Source organism: Danio rerio, chromosome 5, assembly GCF_049306965.1.
Source record: "Danio rerio strain Tuebingen ecotype United States chromosome 5, GRCz12tu, whole genome shotgun sequence".
Taxonomy (NCBI): Eukaryota; Metazoa; Chordata; class Actinopteri; order Cypriniformes; family Danionidae; genus Danio; species Danio rerio.
The window spans coordinates 25,657,322-25,674,649 of NC_133180.1; the positions used below are offsets into that span (position 1 = coordinate 25,657,322).

Consider the following 17,328-nt stretch of genomic DNA (forward strand, 5'->3'; position numbering starts at 1 on the left):
GATTTGTGGGATGCCTGTCCTTCACCAGTCTAACCATCCCTTTTGAAAGCTCTTTATGGTGTTTGCGCAGGTTAAATGACCCGTGGGGCTGGCAGGAGAGCATTGTCAGTTGTGTTTACTTTGCGGTATTTCGCTAGCAACATCCGCCCATTTTTATTCTTTCCGCAGCTCTACAAGCAGGTCAAGTCACGGAGGGGGATGCTGCTCGGTGTGTGAGCGTGTGGGCTTCTCGTCTAGATTTAAGACAGCTTTTCGAAACTCGAGCCAAAAGTGGAGCAGAGGCACAGTCCCCGGGAGAAAGACTGGCTCTTTTGTGCTGCTTTTTATCAGGGCTTTACTTCACACAGCTGGAAAAGCTGGGAAACATTTTGAGCCACTTTAAAAATGGCTTAACACGCACTGAATCAGGTGCCCATTTCATCTGATCCACCATTTAAATACAAAAAGTAACATTATACCAAACAGTGTCTCAAAGGGTCTTACAAAAGTGGGCACAAGCTATCAGTTGGATTTGGCTGTGTTTTAAAAGGCCGTATTTACACTCAGAGTATTGGATAGGAAGTGATTTCTTTGTGTGGATGTTCATATCATTTATGCACTGTGAAAAACATCTGTAAATTTACAGTTTTCTGTATTTTGTAATTCATGTGCACTGAAAAAAATTATTCAAAGATGATTCCTTAGATTTACTCAATTTTTTTACGTTAAGTGGTTGTAAACAATTTATTTGTGTTGAATTTAAACAAGCAAATTAAGTTGAACATAATTAAACTTAATTTGTTTGTTTAAATTCAACACAAATAAATTGTTTGCAACAGTTTTGCATGCAACACTTTTTTCAGTGTGTTTTCCACTTATTTCTGCTTTTGAATTGCATAACGAGAGCCTGATCTTTCTTCCAACATCTTTTAACTTTAAAAATAGTTTGGAAAAAAGTGTTTATTTACACAGAAAAGTGTTTATTACACTTTATTAGGTACACCTGTCCAACTGCTTGTTAATGCAAATTTCTAATCAGCCAATCACATGGCAGCAACTCAATGCATTTAGGCATGTAGACGTGGTCAAGACGATCTGCTGCAGTTCAAACCGAGCATCAGAATGGGGAAGAAAGGTGATTTAATAATAAATAAATGTACATAAACATACACGTTTGTCATTTTTTTATTTTATAATCATTTTTGCTCTTTCAATGCTGAATTAATAATGATTGTTGAGATGATCTTGTGTCCTTTATATTATTTTAGTAATTTTTATATATGCTACAGCCATATCACCCTGTAGCCCAAGACTGGTTACTCACTGAAGCTAAGCAGGGCTGAGCCTGGTCAGTACCTGGATTGGGAGATTATATGGGAAAACTAGGTTGCTGTTGGAAGTGGTGTTAGTGAGGCCAGCAGAGGGCGTTTAACCTGTGGTATGTCCTAATACCCCAGTAAAAGTGAAGGGGACACCATACTGTCAGTGGGCGCCATCTTGCTGATGAGATGTTAAACCGAGGTCTTGACTCTCTGTGGTCATTAAAAATCCCATGGCACATGTACTAAAGTGTAGGGGTGTAACCCTGGTGTCATGGCCAAATTCCCTCCATCGGCCCTTACGATCATGGCCTCTTAATCATCCCCATCCACCAAATTGGCTGTATCACTGTCTCTCCACTCCACTTTTGTCCTGTGGCTGCTGTTGCATCATCCAAGTGGATGCTGCACACTGATGGTGGTATGGAGAGACCCCCTCTCATGATTGTGAATCGCTTTGGGTGTATGACCATACACAATAAACGCGCTATATAAATACACATTACTTACTTGCTTACTAATGAGACCTGAGATCATAGAGTTCAAAAGAAACTCCAGACAAACCTGAGATCGGTTAACCTCATGAAAGAAAGTGTTTGCCGAAACACATAGGGCGCAGTTTTAAGGAATAGCCATGTCAATAAAGGCTTTTTTTTATTTTTTCCACATTTTCCGAGTGCCTTGGACTTACTTTCGCTGTTTATTTGGATGAATTCCTTACCCAACGAGCACCGACACATTAAAGGGCCATGACACCCCCCACTTTCGGTAAAAGTCTACTTCAGAATTTTTTCAAAAGATGCATGATTAATGGGCGTGGAGCTCCGCGAGCATCGGGCAGGAGTGGGCGTGGCCAGCAGGGGAGAAGGGGAGCGAAAAACTGTTGTTGACAGTGAGCTCACAAACTGAGACACAAACCGTGAGGAGACGCATGAGTTTATAGTTTACAAAGTTAAAATGCAAATAAATAAACAGAAATTTAATGCCCTGCTACATTTGTTATTCGTAATTCCATTTACACATAACCACAATTTATATCATAATAAAGATAAGTGTGTTTATGTAAGCACTATAAATGAGGATTCTCCCTCGATCCCCGTGTCTAAATTATAGATCTTGAATGGAGACTCAGTGCAGCAGGTCTCCTGACCTGTCTATTTTAACCATTATTCCTGCTGGTAATCTGGAGGATTTAGGCAAACACAGCAGCACGGCGATGTGTCTGAATGCGAACGAATTCCTGATACAAGACAACATCCACCATTCTTTAATTCTCCCACTGCTCTCCCGACAAAAATGCTTGCGGCACACACACAGCTTTGCTGTATGATCGGCCCTGACAGGATTGCGGGGAAAAACATGCAACAAACCCCGTGGATCATGGAAACAAACACATACGAGCCTTCATGAACGAGCCTTCATGAATAATTAAGCAGCCGGCTCTTCTCATAGGATAAGAAAACTCCGCTTTGAATAATAATGAGAAACCGACGCGTCATCATTGCACTTGCGGTACTTTGCTACGTTGCCGATTATGATCCTGCCCCAAAATTCATTTTAAACCCGGAAGCTGAAATTAGCTGACAAAAGCTCAAAATTATCCAGTTTTCCCCACAATTAAAGCTGACAGGTGCTAACATTGTCTTAACTGATGCTCAACACACACATATCTGTTAATATAAAAAAAAAGTTCTCCAGGGTGTCCTGAACCTTTACTTAAGCTACCCCTGAGAACTTTTTGTTTGATTTTGTATACACATATGAATTAAACTAGTTTGTAATATATTTAATAATTTATTTAATTTTTTCCCCATAGAAATTCACAAAAAATCTAATTTGGATTGAAAGTCTGCCCATTTCAGAATAGAAATGATCAGATTCAATTTGGTTTGTGCTGCTTACATTGTTATGAACAAAACAGATCTTAGTCAAATTTGGGAAAAATTTAGGGCTGCAGTCTGAAAGCATTTAAAAGCAGCCTTAACCACCAAAAATATCTTATAAACAAAATACTGACCACCATAAATTTAATGCAGGCATGATAACACAGACCAAACACAAAAAGCCAATCAAGGTATGGTTTCAGTCACAGTCCTGTTATTATTAAGCAGAAAATCCAAACAAGTGAAACAAGCCTGGAAGACAAAAGTAATCTGGAAAGTTTGCAACAGTATAGTAATCATTAAATGTGTTCCACATAATGTAGAACTTTCTAATTGGAAAGCCAGTGGCAAATCCAGCCCTGATGAGGAGCAGACTAGAGGCAGGACGGAGGATATGAGGGAAAGCAACATAGAAAAGCAAAATAAAGCTGCACAGCCAAAGCACAGGCTCTCTCTGCACATGCCAGAAGTCACAAAAGAAAGGAATGAACGTGGGTTTGAAGAGAAACACCAATCAGATCTCTTTCTCCCTGAGCTCCCTTATGATTTTTACACAGAATGACTTGAAACAAAGAGCCATTGATAAGTTCACATCAAGCAGACCTTTGTGTGAACCATTATGCTTCAAGTTGAGCAAACATAAGTCAAAGAGATGTGGAGCAGAATTCAAAGAGGTTTAATGCACGTGTAACATATGGAGGTCATTATATCTACTATACTTTGGTGGTTATTATCAATGGCTCGGCGTATGCACAGCTATGATCACACGTCAGGAAAACAAGACAGAGTGCCATGCATGCACAGTAATCAGCAACAATCACTACCTGTATTAGTCCAGATTGTGTGTTTGTGGAATTGCGTGCGTGTGTGTGGGTATTTCAAAGATTTATCATTTTGTGCTTTTGACCACACTAAGAGTAACTTGATCACATTTACTGACATGTAAACTGGGAACATTTTCTAGTTTAGTGGTCAAAATCTAATGTTATTTATGAATTTTAAGAATATATACTAAAATAAGGACTTTTTGTATGGTTTTGTTTTTAACATGTGAGTTTCATATGACCCTGGTTTTATTGTGTCTGTGTTTGTATGTATGTATTTATATATGGATGGTTGTATGTATGTATGTATGGATGGATGGATGTATGCATGTATAGTTGTACGTATGTATGGTTGTATGGATGTATGGATGGATGGATGGATGAATCAGGCGGCAACATCCCGCTCTGCCTCGTGAAGTTAACACGGAAGTAACTGAAACAATTCATTGACTATTGGTGACATCACGGATACTCCGCTCATATTTTTTTACAGTCTATGGATGGATAGACTTCAATAACTGTTTGAATGTCCAGATGGATAGATGGATAGACAGACAGACAGACAGATAGATAGATAGATAGATAGATAGATAGATAGATAGATAGATAGATAGATAGATAGATAGATAGATAGATAGATAGATAGATAGATAGATAGATAGATAGATAGATAGATAGATAGATAGATAGATAGATAGAGGGATGGAGGGATGGAGGGATGGATGGATAGACTTTATTTTGTATGTACGACCGATGGATGGATAGACTAATTATTTTTTGAATGTACGCATGGATGGATGGATGGATGGATGGATGGATAGATGGATGGATGGATGGAAGGATGAACTACAATAACTTTTTGGATGGATGATAGGCGGACATTTTTTTATTATTATTATTATTTTTGCATATAAGTTTTTTGCATTATTTTGACCCAATTTTTTTTGGATAGATGGATGGTGAGATGCCAGTAAAAATGCATTAAATGTATGTAATTCACTAGTATGTTGTAACCTGGGGCCTAAAGTGAAGCTATTTTCATAATAACATATTAACACATGTGCCGCTTCCCAGCCCTTTCCCAGAACCTGCTAAAACGGTGGCCCACAGAACCAGCCCTCAAATATGCCAGAAATTCCCAAACGCCTGCGAATTTTAGGTGGTTTCCATGCCCTGCTTGAGTCGAGGGCCCCGGGACTGGAACAGAGCAGTGGTGACCACAGGCTTATCCGGTCACTACCTGCCCAACTGCTCCAGCTCAGCCAACAAACACACACAGACTGGACACACAAACACAGAGGCCTGTCTGGCCACAGCTGAACAGAACACCGCGGGCCTATTTTTGTCAAATGCTTGTTTTTCAATTTAGAACCACAAATCATACCCTTGCCCTTCTCTTGGAAACACTGAAATGCTCATTCAAACATCCACACTCAACCATAAATACAACTGTTCAAAAAAATGAAGTCATTACAAACAGTTTACCAGAGTAGGCCTGTTCCTGCGGTTGTTGACATTTATATCAACGAAAACATACCTTTGCAAAGCAACGCAGTAAAAAAAATAAATAAATAAATGTAATTAATTAATTAATGAATTAATAATATTATTATTATTAAATAAAATAAAAGTATATAAATATATAAAATAAAAATAATAACACATTAAATAAATAAAATAAAAAATAAAATGAAATGACAAAATAAAATAAATTTAAATAAAAAATTAAAGAAAAGAAAATAAATTTAAATTAAGATTAAAAAAATAAAATAAAATAAACTAATAACAAATAATAATAAAAACTAAATAAAATAAATAATAAAATAAAATAATTTTAAAAATTTGAATAAAATAACAAAAAATTTATAAAACAATAAAGTAATAATACATAAAACAAATAAAAATAAAATCAATAATAATAATAATAATAAATAAAATAAAAATAATAATAAATAATAAAAAATAAAATAAATGAACAACATAAAATTTAATTAAAAAGAAAAGAAAAATAATAATAGTAAATGAAATAAAACAAAATAAAATACAATAATAATAAAATAAAACAATAAATAAAATAAAATAAAAATAAATAAATAAATAAATAATAAGATAAAATAATAATAATAATAGAAATAAAATAAAATAAAATAAAACAAAAACAAAACAAAATAATAATAAATCATAAATAAAATAAATAAATCAATAAATAAATAAAACAAATAATAATAATAATAATAATAAAATAAAATAATAAAAAATCTATAAAAATAATAATTAAAAAAAATAAAATAACATAAAATAAAATAATAAATAAGTAAATAAATAAAATAAATAAATAAAATAGAATAATAAAATATAACTAAATAAAAATTAATAAAATAAAATAAAATGCTTTTTGAAGCTTGAAGCTACTTACCCAAACTTTTGTTTAAACAAAAACTAAATTCATGGGCTTGGAATGACATGAGGTTGAGTAAATGATGCCAAAATATTAATCTGCGACGATCTTCACATCATATCTGTCAACAGACTAAATCATGTAAATTCACCTGACCAAAAAACAATCACATGTAATTGCTCCCATACTTTGTAATGATTTCACTTGTGCTGAACCCCATCACCCTGACTGTCTTCATATAGGATCATTGTAGCCTGCAAATCTGCAACGTAGTCTGAAAAGGCACGGAAACGAGCTAAACGGCCCATAGGAGGAGGCGTCCAAGCAGATACAGATCTAGAGCAGCACAGCCATCAGAACAGTTCCCACACTGCCCCCCAAACCACAATGCCAGCTTGGTGAACAGTGCGATTTGTTCAGATCATTCACCCCCTCCCCTCCAATCTGATCCTGACTTCATTTGGTACTTTCCCAAAAGAGACAGTCAATTATCTCCTATACACAAATCTTTGTTTCATAAAACCATACAAAAATACAGATTCCATCTTAAAATGTCACACAGTGCATGGCATTCTCTAGATCGAAACAGAAACGGGACCATTCTGGATCAAGTCCAGCTCTATATGAACTAATGAGAGGATTTAAAGGGAGCACAATAGCCTTTCAATGGGAAATGACCCCTCGCCTGCTTTCTGAACAGAGAGATTGTGGCAAAGGCAGCTAAAGTCTACTTTGATCCAGATTTAAACCTCAGAGCAAGGGGGTTAAAAAGGAGGAGCAGTACTTACAGACCATTATTCCTGTAATCTAGCATCGCTGCTTCACAAAGCGTTTATGAGGGGTCATTATGCAACCCAGTTATCAACCCACACTCTAGTTCTCACTACGGTAACAGTTCCGTTTATTGTTGCGCCTTAAAAAAATTCAGATATGTGAGATATTAAGAGCCATCAAGAACCATTGTTCACTACACACATTCTCTGATTTGGCGATATGATTATTTTAGAGTTCATACATGTCCTTAGAACAGTTCAGCACAATACTGGAAAAGCGGATCAAGTGCGTCAGCTCACTTGTGAGGTTGGTTGCACCAATGATTAATACGTCATTATGTGACAAGATGCTCGTATAGAGCATTCTTCAGTGTACATGTTCAGAACTGTTAGTCCAGGCTGAAGATAACAGGTAATAAAGATGCAAAAGATGTTTCACTTTATGAGACCTCAGTGCACCATTGTGAGCTTTAATTAAGGGTATTAATTATTTTTTGCATGCTCATGTTTTTGACTCTTAAAGTGATTGCACCCAACTGACTTCCATTATATGGACACTAGAGGACACTTTTCAGCTAAAAATGTTCTTTTTTGTTTACCTTAAGAAAAAAACCTTCATAATGGATGGCATGAGTGAGAGAGTAAGGGCCTACTCACATAATGCTATCCGAACCGTGCCCAGGCCCGTTTCCCGGATCGTTTGAGAAGTGTGAGTGCGCTGAATCGGTCTCAGGCACGGTTCACTTGGCCGGCCCTGGCCTGGTTGGAAGAGGTATGCCTGAGCGCGGTTCACTTGGGCTTTTTTTTTGCGCGTTTTGCACTCACACTACAAACGTACCGCGCCAAAGCCCGAAAATAAAAGAGAGACGTGACTTTAAGGGACTGTTTCATATGGGTTTATTTATCATTCTTACTGTTCAGTGAATGCATACTGCCGTAGTTTATTAAAGATGCAAACTCCTCTCTGCATGACAGCTGCGCGCCTTCAGCAGACCTTCTCATTCATGCAGCACGAATGCTTTATGGTTGTTTATGAGCGCCAAAAGTGGCGGATCTGTTCGACGAAATATGCGTGTCACCGCATCCCTAAGGACTGTTTGGCGAAATATTTGACTGCATGTCACTGCATATCAAACCGACTGAAACGATATAACCAGAGAAATCTCTACTGTGCTGCTGAGTGAGAGAGCGCTTCTCACTGAACAGCGCAGCATCGATGACATAAGCGTGTCCAGGCCCAATTGTGGTGTGAGAGCAGGCCGTCGTGAGAGACGAGAGGGGGGACAAGCATGTTTTGTCTCAGTTCGAGGCAACTGTACCTAGTGTGAGTACGGCCTGAATTAACAGACAAGTTTCACTTTTAGATTAACTGTCCTTTAAGATTTACGCCATCACACTGGCAAGTGGCATTTCACCCAGTGTTCTAGCTAGCTTATTGAAAAAGTTCTTAAAAACTTTTCATCTACATGGTCAATTGTAGTACAATTTAAGTGAATCACTTTTATTAAGTTTTTAAAGTATCTGCTAAATTTTTTACCTAGTCTTTTCTATTTAGCTCTATAAGCACAGCTAGTGTTTTTCAGCCAATAATAAACTTCTGGTGAAAGCTTTATGTGACTATTTTCAATTTCATAAGGTTCATTTTAAATATATAATCAGTTAAATAGACTGAGGCATTTATTTGGTTGTTAAAGCATAAAAGAGATGAAAGACCGTTTAAACGTAGGTAAATAGAACTTCCATATTTGAAAGACATGCCGTGGAATAATATAATTTAATGCAGTGTTTCTTGTTTGGTCTGATACCCACTTTTTATGATATCTCAGCCAGGCAGTGAAGATCACTGTTTTTCAAAAGAAATCAGATGTTAAACGTGGCGATTTTGTTTGTGATGACAATTAACTGGAAGCCCGGGGGCTTGCTGACAGAAATTAAAAGCCTGTGTGCATATATCCCATTTCTAGAGGGCCATAGCTCTGCATAGTTTATCTCCAACCACCTCCAACTCACACCTGCTTAATAGTCTACAATAGTCTTGAACACCTTGATTATTTGGATCAGCTGTTTTTGACTAGCGTAGGACCAAAACTGTGCAGAGCTGTGGCCCTCAAGAAATCGAGTTTGAGACCTATGATATATGGTAACTGCAAGGTGATAGATTATAGCATTGTATATAACGGTCTGTTTAAAAAAGTTTGTTTCACTTTAAAACCGTTTTATTTTTTCTCAGATGTGCGGTAGGTAATGCAAGTCATGTTAAAAGGTGTGAAAGCTTTCAACAGCCTAGCAATAGTACATTTTCACTGGAATCAACATTCACTTGGCCAACAGATCCAAAGGCTGACTCTCTTCCCTGCATACACATGGGACCAGAATCCTAATAAATAACTCAGCGATATGCACAGATCATAGCACAGACTGCAAGGGAGACACAAACCAAATCAGAAAGGGATGGCAGGAATCACACAGAGCTGGACCGAGCACAACTCTGCACGCAGCAAGAGGCAAAAAAGCTAAAGCCATAAAATAAAAGCAGCAAAATGCACACATGTGTACAAACCAGAGGAACGATCATGAAACTTTCTTGTTTTGGACAAAAGGGGGAAAACAGCATGCTTCATTTAAGGCATGAACGCTAGCTGACAACTCTGAGACGCAAATGTTGACTCCCGCAATGTAACACAGACTACAAAGATTATTGACTCTGGAGGCAAATAAATTAAGTTTGAACAGGAACACAAAGGAGAGTTGTGGCAGCTGGACAGGAGGGGTGGAAAGAGAGCATTTCATCATTGGGTCAGTAATGAGGCCCTCCTGGGATGCACTAGGGGGGTAAGATAACCCAATTAGGGCACGTTCACGATGTCCAATACTAGGCAAAACAGTGAGGAATGAAGAAGATTAATGGCCTGCTGAAAGAAAGCATCAAAAAGCACTAAAAGAGAAAAAAGAATGGAAAGAATGACAAAGAAAAGCAGAAATGAGCAGGAATCCACTTCTGTCCCTGAGATTTGCTGAAGACCGGTTCAAAGGACAGGTCAAAGGCCGTGGTGGGAGACAGTTCTTCTCCAAAGTCGGATTTAAGGACCGACCTCATGGGATAAACAGCCCTGAAGCGGATGATATGGATGAGTGAGTGCACACATAGAAACACCCATAGATCATGGAGACAATCAGTGCATACTTCCCTTAAGTATCTCCCTATAGTGAAACAGACTCCTTGACTGATTGATCTGAGGATAAAGCTCGTACACTGAGCGACGATTCTGATTTATATCTGACATCAAGTGTTACAGCATTTGTTTTCAGTTTGGACAACATTTATTCTTCATGACATACAGTTTCATGGAGTAGATCTACCAAAAAAAGTCCTATTTCATTTGCAATAAAGTCTAGAAAAACACATCAGGCAAACAAAAACATGTAGTGTGTATAACCCGCAGAGCATCAAAGAATCAGCACTTTCGTGGAGGCGGAAAGAGGACAGAGGTGGAGGTATGTTGTTGGTGTTGATGGGTCAGCAGCTAAGGGTCCCTCTGGGGCCCCGAGTCTCACACTCCCACCCTGAGCGCTGCTCTCCTGGGCAATGAAGCCGAGCAGAACAGGAAATATCTGCTGACTTAACCCCCGACTGCGATTGCCTTCACAGGCCCCTAATTAGACAGATATTCTTAAGAGTATTTTCTCAGGACATTTTTGTTACCGCCATTGTCTCGGTTATATGCAAAATGGGTTAGGTAAAAGGTTAGGATGTGAATCGGGGTTAATTATGATTTATGGCAGCGGGTTCATAGGCCTGTTTAGGCTCTCTCAGTGATACAGTGGGAAACAGAAGGAACTGTTTTTCTATTCTTTATTGTGGGAAACTAAGTACACCATTCTCTATGATTGGCAGGTAACAATACAAAATGTTTATATGTGCCATTTTAAAAGATGCACTGTAAAAGTTTGCGTAGCATTAGATAATGTCAGATATTAGAGATTAAACGTGCATTTTTCAGAGCAAGTGTGCTACTGCAGGGCTACAAGGATTTTGATTAACATAGAAATGCTGAATAAATCTAAGCTAAAGCCAAATAATTTGGGTCTGCCAGTCAGGTTTTTCAATTTCAGTCAACAATTTCAAATTTAATTTAGTCATTCTGAAGTTAGACAACATAATGTCACGTTAGGCGTGATCAAAACAAAAGCAAAACAGGAACAAAAAGATTGTGGATTCAAGTGCAGATTTAATAGATAAATAGTGCAGAAAACAGTGACAAAAAACACTAAATCTCAAAAATACAAAGTAACAAATCAACAACAAAACAAGAAACGAGACAGATAAACACAAACTAGACTATGGCAAACTACAAGGCAGGATCAGGAACAACAACAAACTTACTGGGAGCAAGAAGACAAGGAAGACAACGACCGACTGACAAACAGAGGATGAATGACTGAATATATAGTCCAGGTAATCACGGAGAACGGAGACAGCTGTGCTTGTAAATCAGTGTAGATGAGAGACCGGGTGTGTGTGCGAAAGAATGTATGGAAATGTAGTTCTAAAGCCACTGTAGTCCGCTGGGGGTTGCTGGCGAACTACAGTGGCATCTGGTGGACATACACAGTCATGACATTACCCCCCTCTTAAGGAGCGGATTCCAGACGCTCCTAAAATAGTCCTGGGGGGGGTGAAGCAGAGGAGGAGCAAGGGGAGGGATGGGAGGGCCAGATCAGGGAGGTCCGTGGTTCAGGCGCCCCGGCAGGAAGCCAGGGTGCAGCCGGGAATCCGTCCCAAACCGTGGGAAGGACCACCAGGGAGGGGCGGGAGGGGTAACCCATGGATGATGCAGCAGGAGACACAAGGCAGGGGGCCCCAGGAGAGCCAGCTGGAGAGGCAACTGGACAGGAGCCGGCGAGGCAGGGAGCCCCAGGAGAGCCAGCTGGAGAGGCAACTGGACAGGAGCCGGCGAGGCAGGGAGCCCCAGGAGAGCCAGCTGGAGAGGCAACTGGACAGGAGCCGGCGGGACAGGAGCCGGCGGGACTGGAGGCAGCTGGACAGGAGCAGGCGGGACTGGAGGCAGCTGGACAGGAGCAGGCAGGACTGGAGGCAGCTGGACAGGAGCAGGCGGGACTGGAGGCAGCTGGATAGGAGCAGGCGGGACTGGAGGCAGCTGGACAGGAGCAGGCGGGACTGGAGGCAGCTGGACTGGAGCCGGCGGGACTGGAGGCAGCTGGACTGGAGCCGGCGGGACTGGAGGCAGCTGGACTGACGCCGGCAAAGCAAATAACCAGAGCGAGGTTGGCAGATCAAAGACCCGGACTGGGGCCGGCAGGGCATGGAGCCGGACTGGGGCCGGCAGGGCATGGAGCCGGACTGGGGCCGGCAAGGTAAGACGTCTGGGAGGTGCCGGCAGGGCAAGACGTCTGGATGGCGTTGGTAATGCCAGGAGCCGGGCTGGGACCGGCAGGGCGAGGAGCCTGGGTGGCGCCGGCAGGGCGAGGAGCCGGACTGGAACCGGCACTGTACTGCGCTCTGGGGCTGGAGCCGACACTGGCGGGCGCTCTGGGGCTGGAGCCGACACTGGCGGGCGCTCTGGGGCTGGAGCCGACACTGGCGGGCGCTCTGGGGCTGGAGCCGACACTGGCGGGCGCTCTGGGGCTGGAGCCGACACTGGCGGGCGCTCTGGGGCTGGAGCCGACACTGGCGGGCGCTCTGGGGCTGGAGCCGGCACTGGCGGGCGCTCTGGGGCTGGAGCCGGCACTGGCGGGCGCTCTGGGGCTGGAGCCGACACTGGCGGGCGCTCTGGGGCTGGAGCCGACACTGGCGGGCGCTCTGGGGCTGGAGCCGACACTGGCGGGCGCTCTGGGGCTGGAGCCGACACTGGCGGGCGCTCTGGGGCATGACCAGTCCTGTTTCTACGCCTCCTCCGTCTGGTGGTTTGAGAAAGAGGAAAATCGGTGTCGTCAGGAGAGGGAGCTTGCTCTGGAGCTGGAACCGACACTGGTGGGCATTGTGGGACTGGAGCAGACACTGGGGTTTCACACAGATCCAGAAGACTCTCCAGAGGCTCTGAGAAGGGTGGTCTCCGGACAGGCCGACGCGGATAAGTCCGCAACTCCAGTCCAGCCTCTCTCCTCCTTCCCTTGGACAAATCAGCTGGCCCTGAAAATATCCCTCTCTGTTGCCCTCCACTCAGGCCTCCCTCCTGAGGGTTCTCCTCTTTCAGGGCAACAGAGAGAGGGGAGCCAGAGATCAATAAAGCTGCTTCGATGAACCGATAAAGGTTCCAGTCCTCCTCATAAGGTGGCATTTGAGAACGGACTGGTTCCAAAAGTCCTCCCCGAAAGAACATCATCAGTAGAAGGTCACTGTGAGAGCTCTTTGGGGCTAGCTCCAAAAACTCCTTAACGTAACGCTCAATTGAGCGGTTACATTGTTTAATGCGCACTATCATGTCATCTGCTGGATCCATTTGTGAGTCGGTCGTTCTGTCACGTTAGTGATCAAGAACAGGAACAAAAACGGGAACAAAAAGGGTGTGGATCCAAGTGCAGATTTAATATAGTATAGTGCAGACACAGTGACAAAAAATACAAAAATCCAAAGTACAAAATAACAAAACAAACAAAACCAGGAACTCAAACAGACTAAACTAAAACTAGACTTTGACAACTAGGATAATATACTAAACTGGATACAGGATGACAAGATACAAGACTGGATTCAAACACATACCACAAGGAAGACAACGACCGACTCACAAACAGAGGATGAATGACTGAATATATAGTCCAGGTAATCACGGAGAACGGAGACAGCTGTGCTTGTAAATCAGTGTAGATGAGAGACCGGGTGTGTGTGCGAAAGAATGTATGGAAATGTAGTTCTAAAGCCACTGTAGTCCGCTGGGGGTTGCTGGCGAACTACAGTGGCATCTGGTGGACATACACAGTCATGACACATAAGTGCATGCGAAAGGCTTTATGATGGCAGAAAATTGCTTGTGGTTTTAATCGATTTACAACACAAACATGACTGTGCACTTGATAAAATTGTACTTTTAGTTACGATATTGAATGCAATAAAATTATTTATTTTTTTTTTTTCACTCGGCTTAGTCCCTTTCTTTATCAGGGAATGAACCGCCAACTTATCCAGCATATGTTTTACATAGAGGATGCCCTTCCAGCTAAAACCCAGTACTGGGAAACATTCATACACACATTCACACACATACACTACTGCCAATTTAGTATTTTCAATTCACCTATAGCGCATGTCTTTGGATTGTGGGGGAAACCTGAGCACCCGGAGGAAACCCACACCAACATGAGGAGAACACGCAAACTCCACACAGAAACGCCAACTCACCCAGCAGGAGTTCAAACCAGCAACCTACTTGCTGTGAGGCAACGATGCTACCACTGCACCACCATGCCTCCCCTTTACAGTATAGTAGTAAAAGTATATTCTATGAAGACAGTCCGAAATTATTAGATATTTTTAACAGTCTTCTGTGTTTAGGTTTAGTAATTTCACTTTAATTGCAATGAAAAGGTTCTTAGTTAGTTACTGACATGTTTTATTTTCAAGCCATTAAAGTGAAATTACTAAACCAAAACACAAGGGAATGATAAAGAAGGAAATTAAAAAAAGGAAATATGCCAGATGAACTTTTATTTCCTCAATCAAGTGAAAATATTACTACATTATATATATTTTAAGAATTTGTCTAGGGATTTTTTAAAAATAAGATATTAAAGAGAAACACTCATGAACAAACTGAATCTTATTTAAGGTTTAATGTTAACATGGTTTAATAAAATCTATTCTCAATAGGAAAAAAAGCACTCAAAGATGTCTGGGAGCTCTCCTCTCTGCATCATCAGAAAGTGTAATAAACTTCCCTCTCGCAGCATGCAGACGATGCAGCTGCATGTGTTTAGTAAACACTGTCTGTTTCATCAGTCTGTGACTGACGGGAGGAGGGGGTGAGAGATCAAACCATCAGTGCAGAGTCCTCCACACCTGCGTACTTCAGAGAAACCCCACTACACATCCCACCCTCAACAACTCTTAGACATTTACACACAATGAGTAAATATTTACACCAAGAGACGAGGGTCAGATCAAGGCCATAAGCTGCTGTCACAGGTCAGCCAAGGTGATGTGGTCTGGATAAAAGTAGAAGGCTTAGATCTTGGATGTTTGGTCTAATGTCTTGCCTTGTTATGTCTCAAAAAACCAATTAAACACATACATTCAAGGAGGTCTGTGAAAAAAGATGATATACTGATAAAAGTGATGTCTGATTAAGGTTTGCTTAGAACATGCAATCTTTCAAATGCCTTCTATCTTTATGAATGGGAGAGTTTCAATGAATCCGGACAGTGCTACAAATCTACTTTCTGCACGTTTAAACTAGAGGAAAAAGCATAGATGAACATACGGACAGATGAGATGGGTGTTTCTCCATCACAGGAAAGAGGAAACAGACTGTCAGGCACACAACAGCACTGTTACAGTACTTTGAGTGGGGGATTTAACAATCACATTCTAGCACAAACTGAGTTGGAAACAAACAATAAACAGCAAGCTTCAAAAAGACATTTTCCAAGAAATGTTTCAGTACACGTTGCAGTGTTTCCTACTGTTAAAAATACTGGTGTCTGTATTTTGGAACAAAATCCCAGTTTTTAGCTGGTTATTTTCCAGTTTCACTAAGCCACTTCACCTGCTGGTGGTCCAAAGTGGTCTTGTAGTGGTCTGCATGACAGGACCAGCTTGAACCAGTTAACAGCTAACATCTCAGTTCCAAGTGTCAATATCAACATAGGAATTAATAAAATGTAAAAAGTTCTCAGAAATCAAAAACAACAACATGAATTGCAACAAAAACGTCAACTAACAACTTTTTCAAATTCGCTGCTCTACAACAGGTACTTCTGTCATGTCATTTAAAGCTTACCTCTTCGCCTGATCTTTGTGGAGCGCTGTCCCGGTCTGGTATTTGTAAACACCGGGTCCCCAGGTCCCCTGAACGCAGGTCAGCCCCAGTATCAGCAGCAGCAGAGCCCACAGGAGGAAAGAGCTCCGGTGAACCGCAGACACCGAGCGCCCGTCACGCGCTCCCATTTCAGCCGCGTCAACGGTAATCTAGTCAGCAAAATACCACTCTTAATATTGTGCCGCTTATCTCTAAACTGTGACTAGAGGACTCCCAAGACTAATTTCTGAACTCCCGTCTCTTTTTCGAGCATTAAAATAATAAAAGGCTTGTTTATGTGCACTGTTGCCTCTTAAGCACGAGAGTCAAAGTTTCAGAGGACTGTCATCGGCAGACCCCGCCACAAATAAATCTCACAAAGTTTGCTCGCAAACCGCAAGACAAACGTTTCTCAGCACCCACACAAACCGGTCCCGCCTCACTCCTCCATCTGCGTCCCTGTCTGGACGATACTGTACATTTCTTGACTAGGCTACATCAACACAATGGGAAAGAAAGCGGTTTTATAGTCGCCTCGAGTCCCACAGCCCGTGTATTATTTTTCACCCAGCCCAGTTCTCTCTCTCTCCTTCTCTCTCTCCCTATATGTGTGTGTGTCATCTCATCCAGCACTCCCCCTTCCCTGCTCTCCCAGTGAAAACTTTTAGACATGAAACACATGGATTTATGCTGGGCTCATATGAAAAAAACACAAAGAGACTGAGCCAGAAACACTAATAAGCAAATTCACTGCTCTGACATTTTAACGGTTTCTCAAAGCAACACAACTAATTGGCGTCTTTGGGATTTTTCTCTTCAGCAATTGTGCTCGTCTCCTTATCTTAGATAATATATGTTAGGTCTTAAACTATAAAATGACTAAGATAAAAGTTTGCAATCAAAAGTTAACGTGAAGTTATATTACCATCAATCTACTCCTTTCTTACTCTGTTATCAGTTGTTTATTAGTTTTTTCTTCTCCAAACAAATGTTAGGACATTTTATTTCTCCAGAGAAATATTAGGACATCTGAGATATATTATTCTTACTGTGATGCCAATTTATTCAAATTTATCTTGAAAACATTTGTGTGACAGCATTTGGTCATAAATTTATTAGAAGCTCACTTGCTTGTCTTTGGCTTATTCACCTCTTTATCAGTGGTTGCCACAGCAGG

At 41.1% G+C, this 17,328-nt stretch overlaps 1 protein-coding gene across 7 annotated transcripts in view; it reads right to left on the reverse strand.

Annotated features, from left to right (window-relative positions):
- emid1 (EMI domain containing 1) overlaps positions 1 to 16,648 on the reverse strand; it is a 129,484-nt gene extending 112,836 nt beyond the window's left edge. For all 7 annotated transcript variants that reach the window (XR_012406859.1, XR_012406858.1, XR_012406860.1 and 4 more), the window contains exon 1: positions 16,134 to 16,648. Coding sequence is in view for 4 of the 7 variants with exons in the window: in XM_005165226.6 (XP_005165283.1) it covers positions 16,134 to 16,300 (167 nt within the window). In the remaining 3 variants the exon portion in view is untranslated. The remainder of the gene's footprint in view (positions 1 to 16,133) is intronic.
- Between the last annotated feature and the right edge of the window lie 680 nt (positions 16,649 to 17,328).